Here is a 14,162-nt window from a genome sequence, read left to right on the forward strand (position 1 = left end):
AACTATTTCAATGTCCTTGTTGTCTAGATTATGTATCTCTTCTGTGGTCATAATTTTTGTTTTCTTTATGTTAATCCCTTTGCACTTTCCTCTTTAACCTTCCTTAGTAACCTTTCCAAGACTGTGATATCATCCGCCATTATTTTGGTATCATCCACGTACCTTAGATTGTTGATATTCCTTCCTCCTATATTCCTTTTTTTTCTAGCTCTGCTTTTCTTATGATGTTTTCAGCATATAAACTGAACAAGTAGGGTCATAGAATGCAGCCTTGCCTGACCCCTTTGACTATTGGGAACCACTCTGTTTCTCCAAATTCAGATCTGACAGTGGCCTCTTGTCCTTAATACAGACTTTACCCTCCACTTACTTTGACTGCTGCAAACTGAGTTCAAAATGCAAAAGTATTTTGCACTCAACTCAGCAGGGGAGAGGAGAAAAGAAGTGGAGTTAGTGTTGTCCTTCCCAGGAGGCTCAGGCCACATCATACTGCTGCAGTCTCTCCAAGCTTGTGTATTCATCATTAGTATCTTTCCCCCTCTTGATCAAACTCTGATGCTGCTTGGCCACATGTGTCCTCATTTTCATCTGTGAAATTTTGGAGGGTATTGTCAGAGGTTTAAAGAAAGAGTCTTAAAAGGAAGGGGGGCCTTTGTCTTGCCTCTGCAGGGAGTTGATCTTCCCTGAAGATCACATCTCAAACCAATGTATCACCATCACATGTGGTATCAAAACCGGAGATGCTAAGCAAATCTTGGCTCTTATTGAGTTTAAGCTGATTTACACAGAGAGCTAAAAAAAATAAAATAATAACTCAGCCAAAATGGCAGAAAGTGCTTTGGCCGAAAGGACTTAGCAGAGCAGGATGTATTCCAGTGTTCATGCACATCTTAGGAATCCAACATGTCCCATTTTTGTAGGAAAATGTTCAAAAACTAGGTAGCATGTAGCTCAGGAATTCATAACTAGTAAAAGAATGACAACTCTAGGACAGTCAGTAAAAATGCTAGATTTTTTTTGTCCAAAACAGTTTAAATCAGGAATGGGAAATGTGTAGTCCTCCAGATGTTGGACTTTCTATAACAGCATACACAGCCAATGCTGGAAAAAGATGGGAGCTACAGTCCAACAACATCAGTAGGGCCACATGTTCCCTATCTCTGCTTTAAGGGGACCTGATTCCTTTTAAAATCAAGCCAGTGAACTAGATGCATTTCTGTGGTTCATTCCAACATGAAATTTAATGAGATCATATCTTTTAAGTGCATTATGGGATTGGTTTGCTGTTTCTTCCTCTCTTAGAACCATATGCTTTTGTATCTTGTTTCATACGAGAACACTCATTACAGTTCAAACTAACTTATTATCTCATCTGTAAAACACTTCCAGATACTTTCCAATATCTGCTGTGTTCCAGATGTTTTGGACTACAACTACTATCATCCAAGGCCACTGTGAGTAGCTGACGTTAGACTGTCCAGCCAACATCTGCCCAGTGTCCTTCTAGTAATTCTTGGTTGCTGTGAATCTTCCCAAGACTGCTCAACTAGGTGGACCTTAATCTGATCCAACCTCAAACTTCATATTTTCTTTTCTCTCCTTTTTGAAAAACAAATATTTATATCCTTCTGCATATCACAAGAGCAAGATGTGCACTTAGGATCACTTGGCAATGAATGATTATGACTTAATATTAAGAAACCCTGAGCATGCACTCTTCCTTCTTAAATTTAAAACATACTTGCAGACCAAAGGGATTCTAGTGCTGCTTTAGGGAGGGGGAAAGAACCCATAAGTAGAGAACGAAAAAAATAAATAAGCCCAATACTGAAATACATCTTCCAAACATCTTATTTATTATCATCCACAAATCTGCCTGTTTTCCATTTATCTGTCTAGCCCTTTCTAAAGTGCAGTTGTACTGTTACCCATGATCAAATCTTTGTCAGACTCTTCCTGTTCACTTTAAACTTGTAGGTTATTAATATCATCATTTAGCCTGTGGCTTTACATAGAAGTGAAAAAATGATCTGTTTTTGGCTTTTCTCAGAGTGATTCACACAGACCCCAAGTCCTCCTACTGCATCCCCTCTCCTCAAAAATTGGCATTCTCCACTAACATGTAAAATCATGTCCAGTTTCTGTGAAATCAGCATAAATCTGACACCATGAAGCTGATTTAAGGAAACTCACTCTCTGGCTTTATATAACTGTAAAAAGAAATAAGGTCCTGTTTTCATTTCACTGTTACAAGAACAGAATTGATGCTAATTTACATCAAACACACTTTGCTTTTCCAGAATCTCATACTTCTTTGGTTTCAACAGAGACTCCATGACCCAGCTACAATCAAGAACACCAGAAAAGTGCAGCGTCCATGCCTTTGTAAAGATGGCTTGTTGGCTTGTCTCATACAGGGAGAGTGGCAAATGAACTATCATAAGATGCAAATACACAGCATGCTGGTAACCATCACATTTCACTCCAGTGCTTACCCCTGCTTCACAAACATTAATCTCTGTCTCCATTTACCATCTTACAGCTTGCCTCCCTAAGACATGCTCCAAGAAAATGCATCACCCACAGTCAAATCTTGTGATGAGAGTATTTCCCATTCAAAAGACTAGAGAAACATCACAGAGCTAATTCCAAGTTCATCTCCCCGTTTTGGAAAAGCAAGCTCCCTGTCCCATTGACCACCTCCATAAATGTGTACCTCCACAACTCTAACTTACCAGGGAAGGAGAGCTTCAGACGGGGACTGGTGCTGATAGACGTGGCTTCACTCCCAGCCAGCAACAGGAGCACCAGTGCCTGGATCATAGCAACTGCTGTCCCTTCTCCACCTCCACAAGTGCTGGACTCTGAACCTCCGGCAGCTGAAAGAGAAGCAAGAGTGAGACTGTCTGCCTGATCAGGTTACAACAGCCCCTTGCAGGATGAATGGGGGGAGGAGGGGGAGGCAGTGAAGGGGAAAATCCTCAGCCCGACTTAGAAAGGGAAAGACCCATCCAGATAAACACTGGAGTCCTCACAGACTTTCCTGCCTATTTGGTACTTGTGAAGTCCTATCCACAAGGAAACCACAGGAATGGAAAAGATCTTCCCTATAATGCTGTGGAATATGGCAGAGGATGATACGAAAGGGAATGTGCCCAAATTCACCATTATGCTGTAGTTCAGGGAGGTTGATAAGGTTTGAACATTAGACATGGAACAGTTAAACCTGGCCTGAATTCCCTACTAAGCCATGAAGCTGAGTGAGTGTCCTTGGGCTAATCAGTATCATTCAGATGATCTACCTGCCTGGGTTGTCATACAGATAAAATTCACATAAGTAATCTTTTATCAATGAAAATAAAAACTTGTTTGCAGAGAGGGCCATGGGAGATAAATACAGTAAATCAAAAACAAGCCTTTAATTTTTTTTCAAATACTTTCTTAGAACTTCCACAGCCACTGCCACAACTTATTTACCTATATTTATCATGCATGTCTACACCACCCTAAAACAAAAGTCTCAGTAGGATCCCTCTTCTTATAGTTGTTTTCAAGATGCACTTTTAACTTTCTAAGTCCCAGATCTATAGTTTATGATACCATTAAGTGCTGACATTGAGCACCATGTCATATTCTGGTGCTGATCCAATTGCTTGTGTTGTGATGACAGAAACAGTGGAAGGATTCTATGACAAGTCCTCAGAACTGGGACAGAATGGGCAAACTTTCCTGGCCTAGTGTCATCTGGATGTTTTGTACCAGCACTAGTTCATAAGGCAAAACACCTTATGGTGGGGAAGTTTGGTTGTTGCATTGTTAGTAGAAGATGTTGATCTCTGCAACAATCTTACCTTTGATTAACTCACTTGCATGTTGCCAGCCTCTTCTATAGTACCTCCAATGCCAATAAATGTCAAATGACTTTCATGGATTACCTTTTGTCCACTTCATCTGAGTTTCATAGCCAAAATAACAACTGTGCTCCAGAATGAGTTCATTTCTGATTTGTATTTTAATATTGGAATAAATACAGCATTTCTGCAATTCCAATATTCTGTCATGAAACACAGAAAAACATGTGTGTGAACATACCAATGGATAGCACAGATTAATAATCTATTCCCCAACAATCCTGTGAAAACAAGCCTAGATTCTACAAATTAGTCATTCACAGGAAAATAGATGTTTGTCATGTAACTGAAGTGTACTAAGCCTAAACATATGTATCCTGTTGTCTGATGATATGATACTGTTTAAGTATTTGAAGGGGTGTCATACTGAGGATAGAACAAGCTTGTTTTCTGCTGCTTCAGAGAACAGGACCCAGAACAATGGATGCAAGCTACAGGACAAGAGATTCCACCTCAACATTAGGAGGAACATTCTGACAGTAAGAGCTGTTCAACAGTGGAAAACACTCCCTCAGAGAGTGATGGAGTTTTCTTTTTTGGAGGTTTTTAAACAGAGTCTGGATGGCCATCTGTTGTGGGTGCTTTGATTGTGAGTTCCTGCATGGCAGAGTTTGGACTGGATGGCCCTTATGGTCTCTTCCAACTCTACAATTCTAAAGTTAGGTGTTCTATAGAACTCACTGGAGATGACAGGATGACAGCAGGTTTTTAGTAAGAAATGGCTTCAACTATAACATAGACCACCCATACAAGGAAGTAATCATATATGGTACAGTACTTGTAACTTTGGGAATAAGCTTTTTCTTGGAAACAGCCATGTTTTCCCCTCTTTCGTTTTGTTTTTAAATGATTTGCAGGATCTACAGACTTCTGATTTGGTGTCCACACAAGTCCCCATAAATGTTGGCATACCAGCAGAGTCTTTCTTGCAGTACAATTTGTATATAAGGGATGGATGAGAAAGAAAATCATGACTTAAACAACCGTGGATGGCAAGAAAGCATGAATGGAGAAAGAAATGTTCCAAGATATAGTGGGAGACTGGGGAAGGTTGGAGCACAATGACAGGGCAATTTAGCCACCACTGCATTACAGAGCCAAGCTGCCCTGATCAATGCAACAGGTTTTTGTGTATTCCCATTGCCAATGTCTGATTTATGCCCATTTATCCTCTGCTACACAGACTGTCTAGTTTGCCCAATGTAGAGTGCTGAGGGCATTATTGACAGAGGATGGCATATATTCCACCAGAATTTCAACAGTTTCCAATCCACCATCCATCTCAGCCTGGAACAAGGCTACAGAACAAATACACTTTTTGAACACCACCATACAGCTGCACAATGAACATATAAACACCACCCTATATTGCAGACTCACTGACCACTACATGCCTTACATGCCTCCACCCTGAACACACTACCAAATCCCTGGTTTACAGCCAAGCCCTCTGATCTACAGACTTCTGATTTGGTGTCCATAAAAGCCCCCATCAATGTTGGCCTACCAATCCAACATCTGCTCAGATGTTGAGCAGTCACATCTGCTTAGGCCCACAGGATAGCGATGCCAAACTCATGGAATTACAACAAGCATTCCTCAAGCTACAGTACCCATCATAAGAAGTAAATAAACAAATCAATAAGGCAAGACTAATACCCAGCACCAATTCATTACAGAACAGACTAAAGACAGGAAATTATGGAACTCCACCATTGGTCACATATAGCGCCCAACTGAGATCACTCCGTCATATCATCACTGAACTACAACTATTTTGCATAGTAACACTTGTTGACATATAGGAGTTTATCGCATACAATTTTAATGCCAATCCAGGCACAGGACAGCATCAGGCTGGAACGGGTTAAAACTGATGTTACTGCATGCAAAATTGCTGCTGCCCTGCTGCCCAACCATCATCTGCCCTCCAGCAGTGCTCTGGTGACCAACTTTGGTACTATGGAAAGCAAATTGCGAGTCTTTTTAAACCAGATTAAGTCAGGTGTAGTCCAGATTCAATGTGGAACAGGCCAGGCCACATGAAGATATTCTGCACTTGAATTGCCCCTTCCTCGTGTGATGATGATGTGTGTGTGGGGCGGGGGGGGGGGGGAACGTGAAGAGTCCATGTAGACATGCTCCTTAAGACCTGTATCCCTTGCCACCAATTTCCTGCCTACAGTGCTACCAGTAATGTGTCATGTCAGCCATTAAGGCTTTCTTCCTCATATCTATCAAATACTAGAAAGTAATTCATAATACAATTGTTGTTACAGCCATTACTGTTGTTATGTGCCTCCAGGCTGACTCCAACTTAATGAGTCCATGACATAACATGTACTCCAACTTAAACCAGCCCTCCCATTTTCTAGAGCAAGCCTTAGCATCATCATACTTAGTACATCAGACAGACTGGAACAACTTAACATTACGGAAGGGTTTTTGAGGTGAAGTCTGCACTACTGCACTTCATGTTTATCCCTACATGGTAAACAGCATTATGTTTTTGTTCGTGGCATGTAAGGAGACTATGCAGTACAGCAACATTGTTGTATCAGTGTAATGGATAGCCTTTAATGTGATGTGTGGGTTCGGCAGAGGAATGTTTGCAGAAGTACATTTGAAATGGCTGGTCTGACTGCTGGAATTAAATACTGTATGTTGAATGTGAACTGCTTGCAGAATAACACAAGTTCAACAGTTCATAAAGGCTATCCAAGTCTTTAATGCTATTCAAGTAGGACAGGGATCAGCAACCGCAGCAGGTCACAGCCAAAAATATCCAAAATAGGGAAAATCCAGAAGCAGTTTTGTTTTTGAAAAATTGACATTTTAAAAATGTTAAACAATTTAAATAGCACCTGCAATCAATTTAAAATGTGAATCACTATACCTGGGAGCTTCCAAGTAAGAAAGTCACACTTTTTCTGGCTAGAAAATAATGTTTTGTGGGGGTCTAGAGGGTTAAAGGTCACAAGGTCTGCAGAGGGGCACACATGCAGTCTCAGGTAGTGTTTACTTAATAAAAACAAGAAAGCTTGATTCTGATCCCAACTCTGCTGCCAACAATCTGTATTACAAAAGGCATACATTTTTAAAAAAAAAACAACAACAACAACACAAACATAACCAGTAAATAAAAGGTCAGTCAAAAAAATTAATCTTACTTCCAAAAGTGCACTTAAGATTTTTTAAAATCTTCCAAGGGAAGATTCCACAGAACAGCAAATGTGTTATTGCTGTTGTTAAACTAAACAAAGCCTTCCATAGACAATTAGATATCCCCTGCTTGAAATTTTACAGTCTTTGCATTGACATCCCAATCTGCCATCTTTACCACTGATTTTGCCAAAATGAGAGTGACAGAGAAAAGAGAAGAGAATGTGCATAGACAAGATATTATGTTTAAAACAGAACTGCTCCTTCAGAAAAGCAGAAATCAATGTTAACAAGATGCATGTACTGTATCTGTGCACTCATATATGGGTAAACAAAAACAAGAATTATTTAAAGAGGAAAAACAAGCAGAGGAAAACAAATGAACACAACTTTAAAATAAAGAAAAGGGAAGACGAGTGGCAGGCAGCAAGGGCAAGGCAGAATGAATTCCACTTATAGGGAGAAGTGAAGGAGAGCAAAGGAAGACAAACAGAAGCAAACTGCAAAAAAAGAAAGGCAAACAAAGGCAGTCGGAAAATAGGAAATGAACAAACATGTGAATTGTCCTGACCTCTTTGAACTATTCTGTCAAGAGTTATATTTAACTTGATTATTCTGTTCTATTACCTTATTTATACCCTTAAATAAAGCTGGAACTCAAGGTGGCTTATAATTTTTTTAAAAAAATCAGATGTTGAACACATATAGCTGCAAACATTACAAAAGTTTTTTTGTATTGGGCTGGATTGCCACAGGTGGGGAAATAATGCAAAAATCCATTGTCAACCATCCTTGTCTTGTAAATCAAGCTTCTGTTGTGTCTTAAATCTAGCCTTTCAGGATCTGATCAACAATCATGCTCTGCTTGTAGCTGCTTTCACTGGAGATTGAACCTGAAGCCCCACATATGTGATAGGTTCCCTACTCCAAATTCTACATTGTTAATATGGCACAAAATAGACAACTGTCTCTGTATCACTCCATTCATCCTATCCTGCTCTGAATCCATGCTAGTTATAATGGAATTACTATCATTTGCTTTATAGCCTAAATGCATGACTCATTCATAAGAGTCCAGCTTGGCTCCTTTCTTAAGCCAACCAGAATCACTGGATTTGCACAGGTATCATTTTGTCATAGTCAGAGGTCTCCACAGTAAACTGTTCCTCCTGTGTGTAGCCCATGTTGATGGACACCAGTTCTGACCATTCACTATACAGTCGGCCCTTCTTATATACTGATTTTTTATACACAGATTCCAGCATACACGGTTTGAAAATGTTTAAAAAAAGTATAAATTTGAAATATCAAACCTTGATTTTCCATTTTTTATAAGGGATACCATTTTGCTATGTCATATTTAATGGGACTTGAGCATACACGGATTTTGTTATACATGGGGGATCTTGGAACCAAACCCCAGTGTATAACAAGGGTCCACTGTACTTGATGAGATTGATGGGAGCTGCAGTCCAACATCTGGAGGGCTGCATATTGCCCATCCCTGGAATAGATGCCAAACATCGAGAGAGACTTTCCTTCCTGGGTGCCAAGCCCACCTGCCAAGCTCCCAGAAAGAAGAATAGATTCAGTCCCTTTCCCTTTCTTCCTGGTCTTTTTTCACACCCGTCCTGTTTTCCATTTTCCCCAAATGAATTTTCCCCACCCTGTTCTTTTCACAGGGAGATGGCCACCTCTGAGCCCATTTGTCTGCTGCAATTATTTCTTTGCACCCCTGACAATTAAAGCTTCCTAAAGCAATTATAGAGATGCCATATAAGCCCAGCTGTAATGCAGGGGGATTTTCTGATAAGTGCGCCATGGTCGGTGTGTCAGCTAACAAAGCTTGCCCAGACCTCAGCCGAGCACAGGTCTCCCTTCCCAGGGAATCTGTTAAGCTATGGACAATGAAGTGAAGAAAAGAAGACTAAATCTTTACAGAGTAGTTTAAAACTCTAGAGGATCTTAATTAAGGTCTGAAGCAGGATGGATGTGCATTTGGAAGACACTCCAGTTTCCGTCCCTATACATTTCTAGGTGAGCATAGATTTTTGGAAAATATGTTTTGGGTTCTACAGAAAAAAAAATCACTGTTAGATAGAGAAGGTAGGACCTGCAATAAAACATTGCAGTGTGATGTGCTTTTGTCCCGGATTCCAGACATTCCACTCTATTCCTCCTCTCCTCATTTTAAACCCCCCACTCTGCTCCCCCAATAGTCAATTAGCATTTCACTGAGCATGCATAGTCCATCTTGTGCTCTTTTGATTATGGCCCCCTTTCCAGTTAGTTCCCTGTCAATTATTTTTGTACTTCTGCAAACCTTGGATTCCCACTAAGTGTAAAAATCACTTCTTCTTGCAGGTATTCTAGATGGCAATCTTTTAGATATAGAAGGAACAGCACTCAAAGCACTGAACCTCACTATCTATAAGTGCATGATGATTGCCCAGGCTGAATTTGGGTTCCTGGGTGTGGCTCAATCTTTCTGCCCTCAAGAATTACTTGCAGTCCCAGCTGATGACAAACGTCTTCACCCCCCTTCCCAAGAAGAGCATTTTCTCAGCCCGGCAGGGAAGAGCTTTGTGCTGAGATTGCTGGAGGAACCTTCTTCCCACCCAGCAGATGCCTAATTAGAACACATTAAAGTTACTGCACAGCAACACTCCCCCTTGAAAAGGAGTAAATAAAAGGCTGAGCAAGAGTGTTGGTCAGGGGGTCCCTCCCTCTGCTTAGACATTAAAATTCTGAAGGGGCAAAAGCCTGCTGTGCTTGAATGGGAAGGCATACAGAATTCTTGCAGGGGGCCAGTACAGTGCAATGGGCTCCTACAATCAGAGCATGGAATAAAAACTACCCTTTTTACTATAACTCCCACAATCTCCCAGCCAGAAAAGCCATGAGATTCTGGAAACACTGGCCCATCTTTCAATGATTGCTCTGTCTGATCCTTGCAAAAAAAAAAAAAAAAAAAAAAAAGCCAGAGTTTGCTTACATCAGAAACCAAAGGATGCCACTGGAAACAGAAGGCTGCAAAGGAAGGACTGAGTCCAGGGATAGTTATGCCTTCACTGTTAAATGCCCCCTCTGAGTATAGCAACTTGAACTGTAAATGGAAAACATGTTGAGGGAACATGGAGTTCTCAACTTCCCCACCCTGCCCCAAGCAGACCTTGTAAGTCAGTGTGATTTGAGAAGCTTTTCTCAAATTAGTATGGGCTGAAGTATTCAGGTGGAATTCTTGTGGCAACCACTTAATGCCATGGGCTCTATCAATGCTTGGAAATCTTATTTTTCTAGAGTACAGATCCCAGAATCTGCTGCACAGCATGTGTTAACTGATTCTGGACATTGTGACTGCCCTTCCCATAACTGTTTCAAGCCCTGGGCACTGTATCCCTTTGTCCTTCCAACCAAGGTAGGAATCTTGTGGCCCTCCAGATGTTGATGGACTGCAACTCCCAACTCGAGGTCTTGTGCCATGGAGATGAGTTTATTTAATACCCTTATTGATTTCCTCTACTCTGTTTCAGGTGGTTTGTCTTATCTTAGTCTAATGTATTTTGCACTCTTTTTTATTATATTTGCTTTTATTTAGCTAGCATTGGTTTTAACTCTTAACTCTTGTCTTAATTTTATATGAGCTTTTAGATGTGACCAAGTTTTATTTTTGTATGTATTTTGAAACTTGGATTTTCTATTTTCTATTTTGCAATTTATATTGTGCATTTTGTGATACGGTCAGCTGACTAATCAATAAACTTCTACTTGTTGCAACTCCCAACTCTTCTGTCTGGTAAAGTCAGTGGTAAGGAATACTTGGATTTGCAGTTCTGCACATCTGGAGGGCCACATGATTCCTACAAAGCCATCTGGGCATCTTTCAGTCCCATAGGACAAGCCAACCCTACTGACACATTAGTCAGATTTTTTCTAACTCTCAAGGAGCACTGACCCTGTTTTCAGCACCAGAATTCAGCATTCCCACCCCCTTATTCAAGACATACTGAATTTCTTCCCACTTCCTTCTTACTGCCTTTACTATCTCTCTCTAAGATCTGTTGTCCCTCAGTAAGACCAGTTAGGTTTGAAAAGCGGCCTTAATGTGTCAGCATGTGCCAGCAGTATCACTGAGATATATTCTCCAAGATGCAGCCTGTCCAGCATCCATTCAGCAACTCTTGGCTTCTCTTCCCTGAGAAAAACATTGGAGCAAGAAATAAAGGTAGGAATAAACCCATCCACCTGGTAAAAATCTGTCACCCACTGAGCCAGGGTCTTGGCAAGAAAGATGTGGAGCAGGCAAATGGCCACATATTTATTTTGCATTCACTGGGAACTGCAAGACTAATGTGGCTACTGGGTCAGAAAAGACCCTGGCCTCTACAGAAAAGCCAAAATAATGCTTTTCTTTTCCAGCACCAGCATAGCTATGAAAACCTCTCTACTGCCAGTAGATTCAAACATCTAGTAGCAGAAAGGCCTGAATGATAGAAACAGAGCATGCATGTTCTTCTACCAGATACACAAGTTATGGGATACAAGCCAAGAGTTGGTTATAGCTCAGTATATTGACATTCATGATTTTTGCAACGCAATTTGCAAATCAAACAATGCATGCAGGAATGTGTATACTGGAGATAGGGGCACAAAAATTTGTGCTACAGCAAAGGCACACAAAAACATTTCATTTTATGCAGAAAAGGCTTGCCAAAATGTGTATATTTCTAAATGTGTTTTAAAAATGAACAAGTGCTATATCTACTGGGATTTGGTTCCAGAACCCTCTGTGGATACCAAAATCCATGGATGCTCAAGTCCCATTATGTACAATGGCAGAGTAAAATAATGTCCCTTATATAAAATGGCAAAATCAAGGTTTGCCTGTGGATATGGAAGGCACATGACATGAATATTCACACTTTTTCTTAACCTTTAAAGAATCCATGTGCACAAATGGAAATGGGAAAAGACACTTCATTTCAACAAAGAATATGAAACTGAATTAAATTAAATTAAGCCCCCTTTCCCACCACCACTCCCTTCTCCTTTTGTGTCGTGTCTTTCTAGATTGTAAGCCTGAGGGCAGGGAACCGTCCAGTTAAAAAGATTGTATGTACAGCGCTGTGTAAATTTACAGTGCTTTATAAATAAAGGTTAATAATAATAATAATAATAATAATAATAATAATAATAATAATTTGTTCACCCCCCCCACACACACACACACATGCAAACACATACACAAACACCAAAAATACCAAACAAGTAGAAACTGGTTTACAACCTTCTTCAGTCAACTTTTCTTTGTGGAACTGGGAATGCTAGTTTATAGCTTGGAATTGAGGCAGCAGAGTTGTACATATATAGAGCTTGGCTAAGATCATACACTGCCAAATATGGGAAACAAATACAGTATCCTGAGAACAAGCTAGTGAATTGATTACCGAGATGAAATTTGAACTATCCACTCTTTTTACTACCATACATGAGATTCTCAGGCTGCATAGAAAAGCCTTAAAGTAGGTGGGCCAGCTCTGGTGACAGAACCTCAGAAACCAGGTAAATGCCTAAGGCTACAGTAAAGTGCAATCGTTCAGAAGAGCAATACACTCTACTGTATCTGGTAGGGCTCTGCATAAGCTTGTATAGCATTGCATGGGCATTAGTATTCAGAGGATGGGGATTCATTGACTTGTCTAGTCCCTTACCCCCTCCCGTGATTGTTGTTGTTTTGTGCCTTCAAGTCATTTCCTACTTGTGATACAAAGGCGAACCTATCATTGGGGTTTCCAGGGCTGCGAGTGTGTGACTCGCCCAAGGCCACCATGTTTCCATGACCAAGTGGGGAATCAAAGCCTGATCTCCAGAGTCGTAGTCCAATGCTCCAACCATTACACCACACTGACTGACTAGCAGACAAATCAGGAAAGAAAAAGCCAAAATCTGCACACTTTAATCAGCTTGTGGGATTCACTACTTCCTGTTGACAAATCCAGGTTATCTTGGAACAATTTTTCAAAAAGTGATTTTAAAATATTCCTAATTATAAGACATCTATTCTATAGCAGGAGAAAATTCTTTGTCACTTTAATTTCCTTTTGAAACTGGGAAGGCTTGTTGGCGAGACTAAGTAAGAAAGAGGAAATCGGAAAAGACTGGTTAGAGGCCTTCTTCAGTAATTTATTTTTAATCAAGTCAGAGGGCTGCTTCATTATTCCCCCACCCCATTCAGATAATTCCTGAGCAGTAAAAGTTTCATCATCTAGTTATACTAGTTTATCGCACAGGCTCCTGGCACGGTCGGACAATGATCCAAAAAGGGCTAGGAAGGGAACAGAATGAGTGGGGGATGCATTTTACTGCACACAGAAGTCCCTCACTCGTTGCCTTCCCTTCCCTTCCCTTCCCATTCTGTCTCCAGAGGACAGCGATTTTTTAGAACTGTTCTGAAACAGTTCTCAAAAACCGCTCCCTCTGGGACGGACAGGGAACAGAACACAACAAGTGAGAGACTTCTCTGTGCAGTAAAATGCATTCCCCACTCATTCCAGGCCCCTTCCGTTCCGTTCTCCTTCCATGCCTCCTTCCGTGATGCGATAAATTCCATAGAAACTGAATTTATACAGTGCATATGGTACTAGACTGGTTTCCAAAGATTACATGTGTCTGCCTAGGAACCATGGTTGTTATCTCTGTCCACTGGACAGAGATGAAGATGCCAACTGCTACAACTGGTGGTGCCCACGTCAGTGGGATGGTGAATCTGTTCTGGGTATAATTTGACCTTTAAAGCAGACATTAAAACTGCAGAACCTCTTCTGAAGAATAGGGTGCAGTACTTTGGAAAGCTCTTTTAACATTCAGAGAAAAACCTGGACAAAATCCACCGCCCCACTGACATGGAAGTCGCCATCTGTCACTAGCTGGCAGCATAAACATCTCTTTTCATGCTGGTTGGCATTGACCAGTCTCAAAGAAATGGAAAATGCCAAATATGGAAACAGGTTGTGGCATCTGATGTGAAAGTAGGAAAATAACTAGCTTCTTATACAGGCATTGTCTTTTACTATGGCGCGTTACAGACCG

The 14,162-nt window shown here is 40.7% G+C and overlaps 1 protein-coding gene across 3 annotated transcripts in view; it reads right to left on the reverse strand.

Moving 5' to 3' along the window:
- The window catches only part of SEMA3B (semaphorin 3B), a 108,575-nt gene that overhangs the window by 42,867 nt on the left and 51,546 nt on the right, over positions 1–14,162 (reverse strand). For 2 of the 3 annotated variants that reach the window (XM_042451882.1, XM_042451884.1), the window contains exon 2: positions 2,736–2,879. In XM_042451882.1, the coding sequence (XP_042307816.1) occupies positions 2,736–2,823 (88 nt within the window). In that variant the 5' untranslated portion in view covers positions 2,824–2,879. Of the gene's footprint in view, positions 1–2,735; positions 2,880–3,851; positions 4,040–14,162 lie in introns of those variants that run through there. The other variant, XM_042451883.1, reaches the window with a different exon arrangement.

Source organism: Sceloporus undulatus, chromosome 2, assembly GCF_019175285.1.
Source record: "Sceloporus undulatus isolate JIND9_A2432 ecotype Alabama chromosome 2, SceUnd_v1.1, whole genome shotgun sequence".
In the NCBI taxonomy this organism is placed as follows: Eukaryota; Metazoa; Chordata; class Lepidosauria; order Squamata; family Phrynosomatidae; genus Sceloporus; species Sceloporus undulatus.